This window comes from Hyaena hyaena, unplaced genomic scaffold, assembly GCF_003009895.1.
Source record: "Hyaena hyaena isolate Hyena2069 unplaced genomic scaffold, ASM300989v1 scaffold_238, whole genome shotgun sequence".
Lineage (NCBI taxonomy): Eukaryota > Metazoa > Chordata > Mammalia > Carnivora > Hyaenidae > Hyaena > Hyaena hyaena.
Window position 1 is genome coordinate 1,387,326 of NW_024080870.1, and position 15,321 is coordinate 1,402,646.

General features: G+C 47.8%; 1 protein-coding gene across 1 annotated transcript in view; it reads right to left on the minus strand.

The window, feature by feature from the left end:
* Positions 1-15,321, minus strand: part of GRIN2A (glutamate ionotropic receptor NMDA type subunit 2A) — a 362,947-nt gene that overhangs the window by 24,163 nt on the left and 323,463 nt on the right. The window contains exon 10 of the mRNA XM_039244357.1: positions 7,600-7,787. Coding sequence (XP_039100288.1) covers positions 7,600-7,787 — 188 coding nt within the window. The remainder of the gene's footprint in view (positions 1-7,599; positions 7,788-15,321) is intronic.

Consider the following 15,321-nt stretch of genomic DNA (forward strand, 5'->3'; position numbering starts at 1 on the left):
AATAAAACGTTATTTTCAAAAACAGGCAGTGGTTGGATTACGCGCCATGGCCGTAGGTGGCCGCACCCAGGGAAAACACTGTTTCTCCTGTTTACCGCCTTGATGCGGAGACCACAAACTCGGTAGCAATTTATGATCCATTTCAGTGCTAAGAGTGAGGAAGTATGTCATTTTGCCAGTTATATCCCTCCCAGAAAATCATGTCAAAAAGAAAAATCCAGTGGGTGCCTGGGGGGCTCCGTCGGGTAAGCGTCCTACTCTGGCTCAGATCATGATCTCACAGCTTGTGAGTTCAAGCCCCACGTCAGGCTCTGTGCTGACAGCTCAGAGCCTGGAGCCTGCTTCCAATTCTGTGTCTCCCTCTCTTTCTGCTCCTCTCCCACTCATGCTGTCTGTCTCTCTCTCAAGAATAAACAAACATTAAAAATAAATAAGAAATAAAAATCCAAAACAGCTATTTGACTACAAGACCATACAAATTCAACAATGGAAGAGTTTGCCTCTGTCTTATAGTGAATAAGGGGGTCAGAGGCTTGGGAAGATTTTCAGATTAGTGATTACTTTTTGTGACTCTCTCCCTAGACAGACACCTAATGTCTTTCCTAAAGAAAATGGCATCCCCTTCATCAGAGGAGGTACTTAATGGACAAAGTCAGCCTAACAAAAGTGTGCCGGTGGTGTTTGCTTAAAAAAAAAAAATGTTTATTTTGAGAGAGGGTGAGTGAGGGAGGGGCAGAGGGAGAGAGAATCCCAAGCAGGGTCCACACTGTCAGTGCAGAGCCCAGTGTGGGGGTTTGATCTCACAAACCATGAGATTGTGACCTGAGCCGAAATCAAGGGTGGGACACTTAATAGACTGAACTGCGCAGGTGCCCCAGCCTGTAGCACTTTCAGCCCCATTTGTCATTTGTCCATGCATCAGTGAGTTCCATGTCAGCACCAAGCTCAGCAGTCGGTCCTAAGGGAGGCGAAAGGGCAGCATGAACGGACATGAGAGTGTCTGCCCTCCAGGGGCTGAGAACGCAGCGCCCCTCCACGGCTCGGGGAAGCGGGGTGGTCAGCAGTGAGCAGGCACTGATACGTGCCAAGCACTGGACACATTTCTTTATGTTTGTTTTCACATAACCCCTAGGCAGCTCCAATCTGGAGATAAGGAAACTGGAACTCCGAGAAATTAATTTGCTAAGATCAGGCAGGGAGGAAGTTGTAGAACCTTCTATCTTTCCCCCTCACTTGTGTTGCTCTGCTAAATGCCACAGGAATGCTGCGAGCACAGAGCTAAAGGGGGAGGGGGGGTGTCACAGTTTATAAATGATATCTAGCGGAGAGCTGTGGTCTTTAAGGAGATCATGGGGGGAAGGATAGGTCAGACACCCAATCAGCAAACAGGTTCAGGAGGAAATGGGAGGGAGGAACTCCATTTTTAAAGGGGGTTTCATGGAAGAAGTCCATGCTATCTGAAAAAAACTTCCAATGGTAGAAGTTGAGACACTGCCGAAAGCTGAAGGAGGAAAGTGTTTAGGGGCTCTTCCATGATCTCGACCAACACTGCCCACACATTCCTCAGCCAGCCTAAGAAGACAGGCGAGGCTGCAAAGGCCACTCCTTGGAGTGGAGGCAGGGCCACCTGAGCTGTGGGGGTGTCCAGCTCTCCCCAAGACATTAGCGCAAAGATATTAAGCTGGGAAGCTGGGCTAGGGCAGGGAGGAGAATATTAGCAACCCGTCCAGGGGCTCAGAGCAATTTATGAGAATCCTAATCAGATACACAAAGAGCGTCTGCAATCACACAACCCCTCTCTGCTCAGGCTGGCAGCGTGGGGTCCCTCGCCACCCAAATCCACCCTGCCTGCTTCAGTAAAGAGAGGCCAACAGATAGAAGAATCAGGAGCACTGACGGACTTCCCCACGGACTCCCCTCTGGCACTCCTCAGTCCAAGATCTGTGACCACTGTTCTCCTGGAGTGGTGCTTTCCAAAGCGCTATAGTCTCTTGTAGCAAGACGTCACGGCGTGTGGTCCCTTCCAATTTCTTATCAATCTGGATGAGTCTTTAAAACGACTGCTTGGGGGCGCCTGGGTGGCTCAGTCGGCTAAGCGTCCCACTCAGCTCGTGGTCTGTGAGCTTGAGCCCCGCGTTGGGCTCTGTGCCGACAGCCCAGAGCCTGGCGTCTGCTTCAGATTCCGTGTCCCTCTCTCTCGCTGCCCCTCCCCCGCTCATGCTCGGTCTCCTGCTCTCTCTCAAAAATAAACAAAGATTAAAAAAAATTTTTTTTTTAATGATTGCTTGCAAAGTTGCAGTTACAAAGGGGCAAAGGGGCCCCAATGTACCTATCCAACTGAAATGATATATATGGTATCTTTCAAATATTTCACATATGATATCTGTCATATATGCTCAGGTACGCTATAACTGGGGTCATAAACTAATTTTAAATGGGGAGAGTCCCAGCAAAATAGGTTGAGTCAATCACCCTGTTAATACAACATTAACACAGGGGCTATGTGTGTCATATCTCTCAAATATTTCATAAGATATGCACCATATAGAGGTATACACGATATAAGTGCAGTGGAATATAGCATATAAATAAGTTATAAAGATATACGGTATACATATGTCTATTTGATTTTATTTGTTCAGTGAACTCGGACCAGATACCAGGGACAAGTAATATATTTCTAGGTTTAAAAATAAACCAACAACCACGAAAACTGAGCAGTACAAAGAGGAAGATTAAATGCATCTGGGTGCTAGAGCATGTTATTTATAGCTAAGGTGATCTGACCACTAGCAACCACGGATTTTTCCAAGGAGCATGGCTTACTGGGAAGAGGATGTTAGGCGAACTATAGAAATCCATACAGGGCGCTGTCCACAGACCAACAGTATCACCTGGAGCTTGTTAGAAACGCAGAATCGGAGGCTCCCCATCCCCCGACTGGCTGAAACAGAATCTGCATTTGAACTGGATCCCCAGGTGATTCCTGTCCGCCTTGGCTCGGGTCACCCAACCCAGCCTCATTTTCCTGCTCTGCAAAATGGAGATCCTAAGATCCGCCCCAGAATGCCATGTGAAGGGCTGCTAAGAACATTTGTGTGTTACTTGGCCCCATGCTGGGCCATAGACGATGGGCCCCACCACAATGGTTTCCTCCCTTTTCCTCAATATCACTGGCCGCGGAACTGTATTATTACACAGTCTGGTTCTCCTCAGTATCAGTTTGCTCACCTCTAAAAGTCCAAAGGGCTTTAACCTCTATGATCCTCTGTCTGGCTCTTCAAATCCCAGGATCACATTTATAAAAAGTACAAAATCCTTAAGATTGATGGGACCTAACAGATCTCCCATTCAACCTCTCCTGTGAAGCCAGAAATGCCATTTTTTTAGGTCACAGACTTACTTATTCTTTATTCCTCACTCAAATGTCACCTTTTAGGTGCCAGAGAGATAAAAGATAGTCAACAGATATTTGCGGGTTGCTGGATGAATTAGTGAATGAGGGCTTATGAACTCTGGCCCATTCCATTTTTGTCTAAATCTTACTCCATCTATTCTTTATGACTTACTCTGCCTTTTCATTCTTCCATTAAAAAACCCAAGTGTATCCCCTATTTCTTCTGGACTCCTCTCTTACCTATCCAAGACACCTAAGAATGTATATCCAATATATGTATATATTAATTCATGTTTATGAATTATTATAAATATGTTTGTATTTTGAGGTTAGATATTTTAGGTTTATACATTGCCAACCAACTGGATGGTAAGTTCCCTGAAGGAGAGAAGAAAATGACCACGACATTTCCCTCTAGGAGAGTATGTTTCTCAGTGAATGTTGGATATTGATGATCAATGCTGAAAAGTACCCATGAGTGTTGTTACTAAAGTACCAAAGATCCATGGTGCACTCCACTATTTCAGAAAAGACACAGTAATTAGACAGGAAAAGGAAGGTGAGCTCTTATTGGGATCCTGTGTACCTCTTGAGGGAAATCACCAGTCCATTTCCTAGGGAAATGCCTGGCAGCCTTCATGTAAGAGGCTCCCCCAATAACTAAACACTCCACTCAAAGGTTATATTTACACAGCTCATTAGGACAGTTTTGCATACTTTTGACACTCATTAGGCTCGTAATCGTCCACCGAAGCTACTCTATAACAAGAGATAAACACTCCATTCTAGAGGATGAATAATAATTAGGTACTGCTTAGCACTGTGCTCTTTACAGGTCTAATTTTAGAGCATAATTAATCCTGCTGAAGCTGCATAAGATAAGTGAAATATTTATGCAGCTGTGTTAATTCATGTATTTACTCCTAGAGAGACATTCAGAATTGGACCTGGCTTTCCGGGAAGATTATCTTAAGATGCCCCCTAGAGCAACGGCATTTTCTCTCCCATGTCTTTGCTTCCAGATAGACACATTTCCCGATGCCGACAGTCAGCCCAGGAAAGCAATGACTGGGGACAGAAAATAGTGTAAGAACCTAGATGCTCTGCTACCACAAGGAACACACTTTTGGCCTATCTGGATGCCTGTACTTGGCATTTTTTATTTGCCACAAAGAGGGCATTTTCTGTTCAGCACCATAAAGGTTGTTTCCATGATACTATTAACCACCAATACAATAATAAATAGGCTGCACTGAATCCTGGAGTTGTGGATGGATAACAATGAGGAGGAGGAGCTGGAGAATGGTAATGACGAGGATGGTGGTCATGGTGATCGTGCTGGTGATAAAATGGCAGTGGTGATGGTGATGATGGTTGTGCTGGTGATGGTGATGATAATGATGGTGACGGTACTGGTGATATAATAATGATGGTGATGATGGTGATGGTCCTGATAACGATGATGGAGATGATGATGGTAATAGCTAGCATTTATTGAACCACTTCTCTTTCCAGATGCTGTGCTTAGCTAGGCTCTTTACAGGTTTCTTCTCATTTCACCCACATGCCAGGCTTATCAGGGAACTGTCTCTGCAAGCTTTCATTCACAGATGAGTAAACTGGGGCTAAGAAATCCTACCCTCTTCATAGAAGTATTTGTCAGTGGGGCAATAGATTTAATTCAGATGGATACTAGATTACTTCTGCCTAAAGGATCTGTAAATCTCAAGGGTATAATTATCCAGCTTTGAGACATCCTAGGGAATTAAATGAAACAGGAGTGTTACATAACTGACCCCCTTCCAGAGTAAGGCCCCTAACTTAGAAGCTCGACCACTTTCCAGCTAGCCCTGAGCTTCTGTTTCCTCCTCTGTAAAATGGGCATAAGCACCACTGAACTTCCTAAAGTTATTATGGACATTAAAGAACACCAGAAACGTATCCAATATGGCAGCTGGCAGATCTTCCCTAAATAGGTTGCAGTTCCATGAGAGATGCTGTAAAAGCACCAACGAGGAGCAACACTTATTTGGCAGCTCACTTATTTGGCAGCTACCCATCATATTTAGGTTTCCTGTCAAATGGAGTCCATCTTAACAGCAACCATCTGTCCGTGCGTGGGTTTGTTCATTCAGTTCTTCAATGGCCAGTTATCAGGTCACGATATGTTCAGGATTTTGTTCAGGTGTTTACTGATGGAAACAAGACTCCCGTTTGTTCAGGAGCTCACCCCCTGCAGGGGGACTTGGGTAACCACCATGGTAGGCAGAGCAAATGGTCCCCACTCTCCACCCCTCTCTGTGCCCGCACCCCTGTCCTATAACTCCACATTCCTCCCATAAAAGGCAGAGCATTCCTCTGATCCCTTTACTTTGGTCTTGGCCATCTGACTTGCTTTAGACAGAAGGGCGTTAGCAGATGTGAACACAGCAGAGCAGAGACTTGAAACACACACGTCCAGTTAGATATCCTTCTCTGTGCCTGTGACGCAGCCAAGAAAAGAGCTTCTCCCAGGAAGCTTGTGGCCCTTCTGGCCTGAGACCTAGAATACACACACGCAGAGCAGAGACCACACATTTGATCCACGGATGCCCAGCAGGGGCCAGAGCCACCGAGGCCACCACAGCCCGACACCGAGCCCCTCTGCTCCACCTGCACTCCCACAGGTAAAATAAATGCTTACTGGTGGACGCCTCTAAGATTTCACAGCCAGAGCTCGCCGACACAGCCACAAATCACCATTACACAACAGAGAACATGGCTCGTGGTCAGAAGAAGGTACAAATGCCCCACAGGGAATTCAGAGGATCAGATGTTCTTATTTGGGAGTTAAATATAAAACACATTTAGATGTTTTGATGGCACTTGGAGAGTCAAGGGTTTAAATCTGGGAGCTGAGAGAGAAGAGGGTGCACGGAATTATGCACCTCGTTCAGATGCACACCACACTGTGTGCTACCTTCTGTCCATTTCAATATGGTATCCGACTGCAGTGGTTGCCGGACTTGTCTCTCCCAGCTCCAGAGGCCCAGTATCCTGTGGGACCATCTCTGAAGAGGGCCCCAGCCGTCCTCGAGTGCAACTTCTACCAGGGGCCCGAGCCTTTGCACCCCACTCACACTCACTCAGGTTTTCAGGCTTCACCTGCTATGAGGCTCCCTTTGCTTTTCCTTTACTTTTCTTATGAATTTACTGTTGGCAATTCAAAGGGAAACACACATGCCATCTAAGCCAGGACGGGATCCTAAAAACCATGGCATGGACCTCGGCGTGGGGAGGTCACCAACCGGGGAGTACGGAAGGACAGACTGAAGGAGATGTTGGCTGGAGACACAGTCGGCCAAGTTACCTACACCGTTCGGTATGTGCCCAAGTCCCATTGGACTGTAAGACCCATGGGGGTGGGGGCTATCCTTTGGCATGACGAGCAAGAGGTAGACTTTATTCTAGAGACTGCCTCTCTGTCACTCCTGGTAGGATAATAACAGGAGCTGTTTGTGTTAGTACAACAGAACCCCACCCCTTGGGCCCTCCTGATGGGCCCAGGAAAAAGTCTTCGATCCAAAATGCATCAGGAATCCTTCCTCTGCAATGCACAATTTAAGACTTAGAGAATAGAGATTAGGACTGGAGCTGAGTGTGTGCAAAGTCATGGTTTCTCTAGCCCAGCACTACTAACATTTGGGGTCAGGTAGTTCTGTGTCCTGAGACGTGGGGACTGTCCTGGGCACTGGAAGATGTATGCCAGTATCCCTGGCCTCTGCCCCCTAGAAACCAGGAGCAAAGAGCCTCTCAATCATGACAATCAAAGATGTCTCCAGACATAGCCCAGTACTCATGGGGGCCCCAAACTGCCCCCCTCGAGACCCGGGGCCCTAGGACAGGATCTACGAATTCCTGCTCTTAAGACCTCAGGATCGCTCTGGTTCTGGTTTTCTTTGCTCTAAACCTGTTTGCTCAAGTCTTTCCTCAATTCATCGAGATAGACCCTTCTGCATCCTTAAAATAAATCTCTTTTGAAAACTTGGTTGTCGAGAATTGGTTTCCATTGCAAGCAACCTAGAAAAACGTGGTATCGTGTGAGAGGCACACAACAGTGAGTGAACTCATCCTACGCAGATCCACCGGAAAGCCGATTGGAAAACAGAGAGAGTGCAGGGTGTCAGGTCCCCCGAAGGTGAGGGGGTCACCCAAGGTCTTACCATCACCCACAAACTGGAGCAGGGCCAGGTCAATCTGCCTCTTCCAAGGGGAGCCCTTCTGGAGAGCAATTCCGTAGCCAGTGGTGGCAAAGATGTACCCACTCCCGATGGTCACCAGCTTGCAGCCTTCATCCCTCCCGGCCTTGTAGTTCAAGACCGCTGCATCATAGATGAAAGCGTCCAGTTTCCTGCAATGATAAAACACCAGAGGGTCATGGGGACGGTGGGGTACCCTTTTGGGGCCCAGCTCCCGGGCCCCAATGCAGCACCATATACTTTCTTTCACACCACATGGCGTGACTCATGGCCGCTCCATCCCCTCGTCATAAAAGGATCTATTTTTAATGAGGAGGTAAAAGCCAGAACCTTTTCTCTCCAAGTTACAAGAGGCAGCTAAATAAAGACATGAAAAATCCTTACGCCCAAGTGAGTAAACAGTTGAGTTTGCTGGTTTGTTAAGTGTTTGCCCTTAGCACTCCCAACAGTGGAGAACAGCGGCCTATTTAGAAAGGTTTGCATCAGACCGAAATAAACCATTAAGGTACAGGAGAATTTGGTGCAGGGTGCGGGGAGGGAGAGCGAGTACACAGGAATGATGTCTTTCCCTCCCAGAGACAACGTGTTTACTGTCTGTGCATATTACAGAAATTATTACATGATAATTTTTAGAAACCCCAATAATATAGAAAACATCAAAAATACAATTAAAATTTAAGTTGCCCCTAATTCCAGGATTCAGAGGCAGCCTCTGTTAACATATCGGTGAACAGCCTTCCAAATTTCTCATGCAGGTGTACACATGCGTGCGCACACACACCCACACCTTAAAATATTTTTTAAAAATGTTTTATTATTTATTTTTGAGAGAGAGAGAGAGAGTGAGGGAGCATGTGCGCATATGTGAAAGAGCATGTGAAAGCACTGGGGAGGGGCAGAGAGAGAGGGAGACACAGAATCTGAAACAGGCTCCAGGCTCTGAGCTGTCAGCACAGAGCCCAATGCGGGGCTCGAACCCACGAACCGTGAGATCACCTGAGCCAAAGTCGGAGGCTTAACTGACTGAGCCACCCAGGTGCTCCCACACCCACTTAAAACAGGGGTTGGCAAAATTTTTCTGTAAAGACAAGAGACCAGATTAAGGTTTGTGGGCCACACAGTCTCTGACAACCTCTCACCTCTGCTGCACCAGTTCTGGGCCAGACGGTGCCCCCCCCCCCCCCCCAACAAATTGGTATATTGAGGCGCTAACCCCTGGCATGTCAGAATCTGATCTTATTTGGACATAAGGGCATTGCAGATGTGATTTGTTAACATGAGGTCATAGGGGGGGAGGACAGGCTTCCAAACAAATATGACTGGTGTTTTTATTAAAAAAACACAAAAAAGGGAAATTTGACCACAGACTCACAGGCAAGGAGAACACCACCATGGGAAGGCTGGAGTTCACACTGCCAAGAAACTATGAGAAGCCAGGAGAGAGGCCCCCTACTACCCTCATGCTTCGGGGTCAGCACAGCCCTGCGGACCCCTTAGTCTCAGACTTCCGGCCCCAGAACAGTGAGACCAAAAAATGCCTAGTGTTTAAGCCTCTCAGTTTCTAGTACTTTGTTCTCGCAGACCTAGGAAGTGAGTACACAACACAAAAGTGGCCCTAAATAACGCAGAAGTGAACAAGCTCAGCTCTGTTCCAACAAAGGGTTATTTATAAACACAGATTGGCCCATGGGCCATGGTGTGTCCTCATTTCAACACCCAAATTGTGATTATTCTGTACAAACTACCTCACAAGTTGCCTTCTTCGTTCATTGCCATGTCAATAACATAGCGCTTTTTCTTCCCTTTGTTGATGTCTTTATTTTTATTAAGGTCGAATACAGTGCCAGCTAAATTCGTACACATTCTACATCCTGGAAATCACCACGGAGATTAAGGCATCGAAGGTTGTCATCTCAGAAGTCCTTCATGACCCTTCCCAGCCCGCACCCCCAACAGGCAAGTGTCCAACTGTTTCTCAATGCTGTGGCTGTGCTTCTTTCGTTACCTGGGTCCCTATCAGTGGGTATGAGTACTGCTGCCAAATTTTAAAATTATTTAACAAGGCTGAAGTGATCGCCCTTGTACCTGGGGATGGATGGCTCAAAACGAGGTAGGGATGGGGCTGGGATGTCCTCAGGTAGATAGAAGAGCTAAATTGGAGAGTCCTCAGCATCCTGGTACTTTTTCAACTTTACTGCCTTTCTTTCTTTAACAAGAACACATAAAATAGTGAAGGAAAGAAAAATAAAAGTGGAAGGGAGAGGAGGTAAAATGGTGCATCCTTTCCGAGACAGCTGCTGAAGGCCTCCCGATGGGAATAAACTATTTGGAAGGTTTACGGCAGCGTGCTTCTTTTTAATTTTTCGTTTCAGTAATGGTTGAGGTGGGGCAAGACTTCAAGGCTCATCTCACCAACACAGAGACTCTAAAGCCTTTCTCCCAAGGCTGTAGGGCTGGAGGCTTGGGATTATTGGTATTAAAAGGGGATCAGCTCATCCAAGTGGAAGGGGAAGGAAACTAAGCATTGTTAATGGTGACAGTAAACCAGAGCCGGTGAACCAAGAGGAAACAGCTAGGAGATGGGGGGGGGGGGGTGTCAAAAACAATTTGCATATGATGGCTGGGGGCATGTGACAGGAGCAGGGATGGGGCCGGTAGAGAGGATCTGGATTCCATACTAGACTTGGAGATGGTGGGACCCTGGGAAAGTCATTCCTTCTTTTGGATTGCCGGTTCCCCATCTGTGAGATGAGGTGGTCAGTGGGATCCTGTTGAGATACTCTTCCAGCCGTGGCATTCTGATTCCACAAGCCAACAGTCACCTTCTGTGACTGTCAGTAGGGAAATTGAGGCTCTGGATGACAGGTGTATCCTGAGGGCTTCAGGCCATGGATGCTATCTGTCTTCTTGATGAAACTTGGGTGCTTGCAACGTCAATACCTCAACATATCAAGGTTGCCATGGAGACGCTGGGACTGTGGGTTTGGCTGAGACTTCCTAAGCCTCATCTCACTCTCTTAATTCCTCAAAAACAAAAACACACACATATGTGTGCACAGGGGCCTTCAAATGTTAAGTCCATCTGTATTTGAAACCTTTCCCGATCCTGGGAACCTGCCACACATCGATGCATTTCTGGAATGGAAATCCCAGTGCAGTTTTAACCACATCTGGCAACCATCAAGAGCTGTCCAACGGCAGCTCAAATCACTATTTTATGGACAGGCGTAGATTTCTGCAAATCATTACCATCATCTCACGACAAAATGTTCTTCAGCTGAGCAACAAACGGCTAGAGGAGCAGAAAGAAAAAAGGATGTTTCCTCAGGAAACGAAGTCTGCAAAAATCAGATGCTGTCAGGTCAGAGGGGGATGAGTGCGAAAGACCTGAGTGAAGCAGTTCCACACGGGTGTGCCTGGTGCGGGCTGGGGGCCAGGAGGCGCGCTGCAGACGCCTGCCCTCCATGGCCTGACTCCCGTCTCTGGGCCACATCAGAGGACAGCGCGGGAAGGAAACTGCAGGGCCTGTGCTGTCGGTTTCTCTCCCCAACCAGTGACTCCAGAGAGCGGAGGTCTAAATTCAATGGCCACAGGTACCTGCGTGTTCACAATCATCCCGTGGTGTGCACAGCACCCCTTGTCCTCACAGTGCACCCTCCTCACAGAAGAGGAGGGAGATACCCAATTAGTACTCTTCCTTTCCTACATTGTCTATGAGCAGAGGAGGCCCCCTGGGGCTAAGGCAACCTGAAGCTCATGGGTGTTAATCCTCAATTCTGTACCATAAAGCGCTGCCCAGGAGAGCTTCTGAAAGAGATGCTCTGTATCTGCTTGGTATCTACTCTGCCTAACGTGGGTATCACACACTTGGAGTGCAGTTAGTGCAAATGGGGAATGGAGTTTTTAATTTCATTGCATTGCATTAATTTAGATTCTGACCTAAGTGGTCACCCACGGGGGGTTGCTCCCTGAGTGCATGGCAAAAATGCAGGTGGGCCGGGGAAGGCTGTGCGGGCACGGCAGAGACTCAGGTGTGCAGGGGAAGGCTGTGGGGAGCAGGTCCCCTCTTTTCTCTAAGAAGTATACCTGCTCTCTTTTCAATTGAGAGAAAAACATTCCTATTTTTTGAAAGAAGAAATTAAGACGGGCTGATGTCCTCAAGAGCGGGCTGTGTGGTCCAAGACTTGGCGCAAGGGACCTGTGTTTCTGAGCCCCTGTCTTGTCTCTGCAAAGTGCAGCACACAATCTCTGCTCCTGGGGGGCTTTGGGAACAATGTGAGGTTCTGTAAGTAAAACATGCCCCCCATGCCAGGCACAAAACAGATGCTCAACACACACAGATGCGTTCAATGGAACTCAGATTTTACGACAATGCTTATGGCATTTTCCATGACATTCTGTGCACTGCCTGTGACCAGTCCAGCCCCAGGTACTCAACACACATTACCTCATCCCACTGACTCCCTCTAACAGGGCAAGGACAGATGTGTGGCTGCCGTGCCCATTGCCAGATGAGGAAACAGAGTCATTGGGAGGGCAGGGGACTCGCATTGGCTGGTGTCACAGCAGGGTCTGGCCTTCCCCAGTCTGATGCCAGGGGCCACAGAAATAACCACTGTGGCCATGATGTCCTGCGACACTTGCAGGGTAAACGAGGCAAGTCTGTGTCTTACTCCTGAAATTCAGACTGGGGGTCACTGCTGTGTCGAGCCCAGTGCTATGAAGGAAGAAGCTGGGATTGAGCCTGCTTTAAAGAGCCAGGAGGGGTGTACCGTGTGTACCGTGAGCTGTGTGTACCGTGTGTACTGTGTGTGCCATGTGTACCATGTGCCGTGTGTTCTGTGTGAGCCGTGTGTACTATGTGTGCCATATGTACTATGTGAGCTGTGTGTGCCATGTGTACTGTGTGTGCCGTGTGTACTATGTGCTGTGTGAGCCAAGCCATGTGTGCTATGTGCTGTGTGAGCTGTGTGTGCCATGTGTACTGTACTATGTGTGCCATGTGTACTGTGTGTACTATGTGCCGTGCGTACCATGTGTACTGTGTGTACTGTGTGTGCCGTGCGTTCTGTGTGTCATGTGTATTCTATGCCATGTGTACTGTGTATCCTGTGTGTGCCGTGTGAACCGTGTGTCCTGTGTGTGCCGTGTGAACCATGTGCCGTGTGTACTATGTATGCCATGTGTACCGTGTGTACTGTGTGTGCTGTATGTGCCATGTGTACTGTGTGCTGTGTGTACCATGTGTGCCGTGTGTACTGTGTGTGCCACGTGTATATTGTGTGTGCCGTGTGTACTGTGTGTATTGTGTGTGCTGTGCCATGTGTGCTGTGTGTACTGTGTTCTGTGCCATGTGTGCTGTGTGTACCGTGTGTAATGGGTGGCATGGGTACTGTGTGTGCTGTGCCATGTGTGCCGTGTGTGCCGTGCTGTGCGGTGCGGCGCTGGAGGTGAGACGTGCCCACCCCCGCAGGCGTCGTAGGGGCGGTGTGGTGCCCTTACTCACCTCCTGTCACCGGCAGTCCTCAAGGAAAGCAAATGATTAAAACTGTCAGTCACGGCGAGTGGGGGTGGGGAGCAGGAAGACCTCCTGTCTGCAAAGTTCTAGGAAGCCAGTCGGGAAGACGGTCACACGGGCCCCCTGCTACTTCAGCCGAGCGGTTTCCTGCCAGGGTTTTCGACAGCTCTGAAGAGCTGCTCCAGCTTTCTCGAGTGTCGACCTGGCCCTGTCACTGGGGTCGGTCTCCCACCCCGATGGCCCCAAAGTTCACTTGTTGCCCCAAGACTGTGTGTCGGCAAATTGACGCCCCCGACACAGGGGACGGCCACAGCCCGGCGTCGAGGCCTGGCCCTTTGGGGAGAGGGACTTGTGTCGTCAGGCAGCTTGACATTTCCTAATCAAAAGTTTCCGGTTTTAGCTCATCATCTCCTTATGCATGTTTTCAGACGCTCCCTGGGGGGTCTCAGTACATTTAAAGGCTAATTATATCGTTAAAGTTAATTATTCCTTCATTAACATTCAAGACGCCTTTAACAAGACACTGACTTGTTCTGATGAATTAATGAATCTGGAGTGTGTATGGGTGTGTGTGTGCATGCGCGTGTGTGTTTTGGAGTCTGGTCTAAAGTGTTACGAAAATTAAACACCTCTTTGATGATAACTGGATGTAATTTTTTAGGTCACATCCACACCTTGCAGAGCAGAGAGATGCCTCGGCCAGCAACTGAGGCCAGCCAGGCGCTGGGACAACTGGATGTGGAGCTCAGGTGACTCTCTGCCGCCCCGCCAGTCGGGCCCCCAGCATGGGACACCTGTGAGATGGGGAAAGGACACCTCTTTCACAGGGTGGCTGCTGGATGGATGAAGATGGAAGTGAAGGTGTTCTGTAATTCAGGTGCAAGTTCAGAGAGCTGGTGTGGCCGTGATGACATCACCGTGTGCACAGGCGAAGGCAGCATAGAGTCCTGATCAAGTATCCAGACACAAGGCTGCTGGGGGGTGGAGGGCGGGCGTTCATGGCCCCAAGAAGTGGTACCACTGAGTCATGACAACCCTTGGAAGTACCTGCTTGGGGAAGAGACACTAGCTCGGAGAGCCCGTATCTGCCGTCGGCACAGGATGGTCTAAAACAGGCTTTAGGAAAGTGCCTTAGAATCACATCTAGACTCCGAGTTTGTGAATACAAGCTGTAAAATCAGAGTTATGTGGACACGGATGCATTTTCACTAAGGAAGCATTTTTTTTTCACAGCCAACTCCATTAAGCTAATCTAATTCCTAGATCGATGGATGTCTTCAGTAGTCTAGTTATTGTTTCCAACTTATCTGGAAAAGGTTTTCACTGGGATCAATTCTTTTGTGTTTAAATTTTTTTAAGGATTTGAGTCACTGATCAGCATTTGGACCACAACAAACTTGACTAATTTATAGCTGCTGCCATTCCGAGTTCCTTGTATGGTTATTATTTCCACTAAAGTTCAACTCTCCCGAGTCAGAATTGTGTAGAGGCCCAAACCTGCTGAGGACGGTTCGAGTCATCTATGGATTTTTAGTCACTAACGAATTTCACCCTGTGTGCTTTTAACTGTTCTCAGTTTAATTTGTATGGATTGAGTTGACTGTTGATAGTGGCCGTGAACTGGGTTTTAAAAAGACCGATAGTTAATATTTACTTTTTAACCGAGAAAATTCTTAGCAATTTTGTGAGAGAGAGACAGAGAAAGGCAGAGAAGGAGGGAGAGAAGGAGGCAGAGATATGGATGAGAGCAGGCACCAAGCAAAACAGGCAGAGAGAGAAAGACAAGAGACAGGGAGTGAGAAAAAGGGATGGTGAAGGGGAGACTGCGAGACACAGACGGAGAGAATAAGAGAGGGGATGGGGGAAAGAGAGAGAATGAGAGCCAACACGGGAGATGGAATGTACACCCCGCCTATTAATGAATAACCTCAAAAGTAAGAAATAGTTGGAAAAAAAAAAATGCAGCAAATCCTTACTTTGTTTCTGTTCAATTTAACACTGGATGCAACTAACCATGTCTGAGGAGCTGCTAGGTCATGTAATGCTGTCTTTCTCTTTTCCTTTTTCAGACAAGGCCACCAAGGCCCTAAAGTCTCTGCCCAAGGCGTCCCAAAGTCCATGACTCTAGACCAGTCCATGATAGGCCCGAGAAACGTGCTTTCTGGACA